This window comes from Seriola lalandi, unplaced genomic scaffold, assembly GCF_002814215.2.
Source record: "Seriola lalandi dorsalis isolate HSWRI2012SDOR001 ecotype SW California unplaced genomic scaffold, Sedor1 jcf7180001955822, whole genome shotgun sequence".
NCBI lineage: Eukaryota > Metazoa > Chordata > Actinopteri > Carangiformes > Carangidae > Seriola > Seriola lalandi.
In genome coordinates this window covers 1-1,721 of record NW_019426491.1, presented here as the reverse complement: position 1 = coordinate 1,721, position 1,721 = coordinate 1, and the positions used below count along the sequence as shown (strand labels likewise).

Here is a 1,721-nt window from a genome sequence, read left to right as displayed (position 1 = left end):
ATATATATATATATATATATATATATACACTCATATATATAGTCCAGGTAAACCAGAGTTACCTGGACAGGTGTGTTTGGTTCAGTGGATGATGCAACGTGACGAGTTCAAACTCTTGTTTCTTCCTGCAGACCCTGAGGGTGGAGAGGGCGGAGCTTGAGGCCGGTGCCGCAGAAAGAAGTGGTATGGGGGCGGAGCCTCAGCAACAGGCCACGGCCCTTACAAACGTGGAGGCAGAGCGTCGCATCGCCCAGCTGAAGAGCCAACTGACCACGCTCACCGGCGCCCTGGCCACGGTGACACAGGAGAAGTCTCGTATGGAGGCGAGTTTCCAGGCTGACAAGCGTCAGTTGAAGCAGGAGGTGGAGGAGCTGCGGGAACGCCTGGTCACCATGACGACACAGCAGGAGGCGGAGCTGCACGCTCTGCAGCAGCAGCTGGCCGAGAGTCGCGCTCGCATCATCACGCAGCAGCACGAGAGGGAGCAGGAGCAGGGAGATCACGTCCAGCAGCTGAGGGAGCTGCAGAGGATCCTGCAGCAGGAACGAGACCTGCGGCAGGACGCCGAGCTCCGCCTACAGGACGCCAACACCACCCTCCTGATGACATCACAGGCTGTAGACCGTGGGGTGGAGTCTGAGGCTCACCTTAACCAGGTAAGGGAGGAGAGAGATGAGCTGAAGAGGAGGCTGCAGGCCGCAGAGGAAGACCAGAAGAAACCAGATCCCAGAGTGGATGAGCTGCAGCGGGAGCTGAGGGAGCTGAAAAACCACTTCCAGAAGCAGATCCACAGCGAGACCAGGAAGGTAAGGCTAGACCAGAGCTAACTAAAACCAGATCACAACTAGACCAGGAAGGTAGGGCTTGACCAGAGCTAACTAAAACAAGGCCCACACTAACTAAAGTGGATCCACAATCAGACCAGGGAGGTAAAACAACTTGAACCAAACTGAACTCTGAACTCAATCTGACTGAAGATTCCAGACTATAATCCAACAGGCTCAGGTTCAGGTGCAGTACCTCACATTGTCCAGCAGGTGTCAGTGTGACTGTTTGAAAGGTTCAGTGAACTTCTTCAGGTTTTAGTCTCAGCAGGTTCTGGTCTCAGTCTGAACCCTCTCTGTGTTTCAGGCCTGCGAGGCAGAGGAGCGCGCTCGTGAGCGTGCTCAGGCCGCAGAGATCCGGGTCGCAGGTCTGGAGCAGCGAGTCTCTGAGCTGTCGGAGCTGCTGGGTTCCTGTGAGAAGGCGAGGCAGCGAGACCAGCAGACCGCTCAGAGACTCCGGGACCGGATCCTGCAGCTGGACACAGAGAACAAAACGCTGGCCATTGCCGCCTCCAGCAGGTCGACCTCTGACCTAAGCATAGACGAGTCGCAGCTGGACGTGGGTGCGCTGAAGGAGAAGCTGCAGAGGGTGAAGAAGCTGCTGTTGCTGGCGGCTCAGAGGAATCCAGACCAGAACATCCAGGACCTCGCAGAGACTGAGGCAGAGCCGGGTGGGGACAGAGCCTCGGCGCTGGTCTACCAGCAGGAGCTGCGGCAGCTGAAGGATGAGTTTGAGCGTTACAAGCTGCGAGCGCAGGTGGTGCTGAAGAACAAGAACGCCAAAGATGGCTGCCAGGCCAAAGAGCTGGAGGAGGTCCGGGACCAGCTGTCCGAGCTGAAGGAGAAGTACATCAACCTGCGGATCCAGAGCGATGAGGCCGAGGTCCACCGCTGCCG

General features: G+C 57.1%; 1 protein-coding gene across 1 annotated transcript; it reads left to right on the top strand.

The window, feature by feature from the left end:
- Window positions 1-105: 105 nt before the first annotated feature.
- On the top strand, window positions 106-1,716 carry LOC111651184 (GRIP and coiled-coil domain-containing protein 1-like; the record flags this gene model as incomplete). The annotated part of the gene is made up of 2 exons (XM_023401470.2): window positions 106-806; window positions 1,132-1,716. Coding segments are annotated over exons 1-2 (1,206 nt in total), but the record flags the coding sequence as incomplete, so codon positions are not given.
- Window positions 1,717-1,721: the final 5 nt, after the last annotated feature.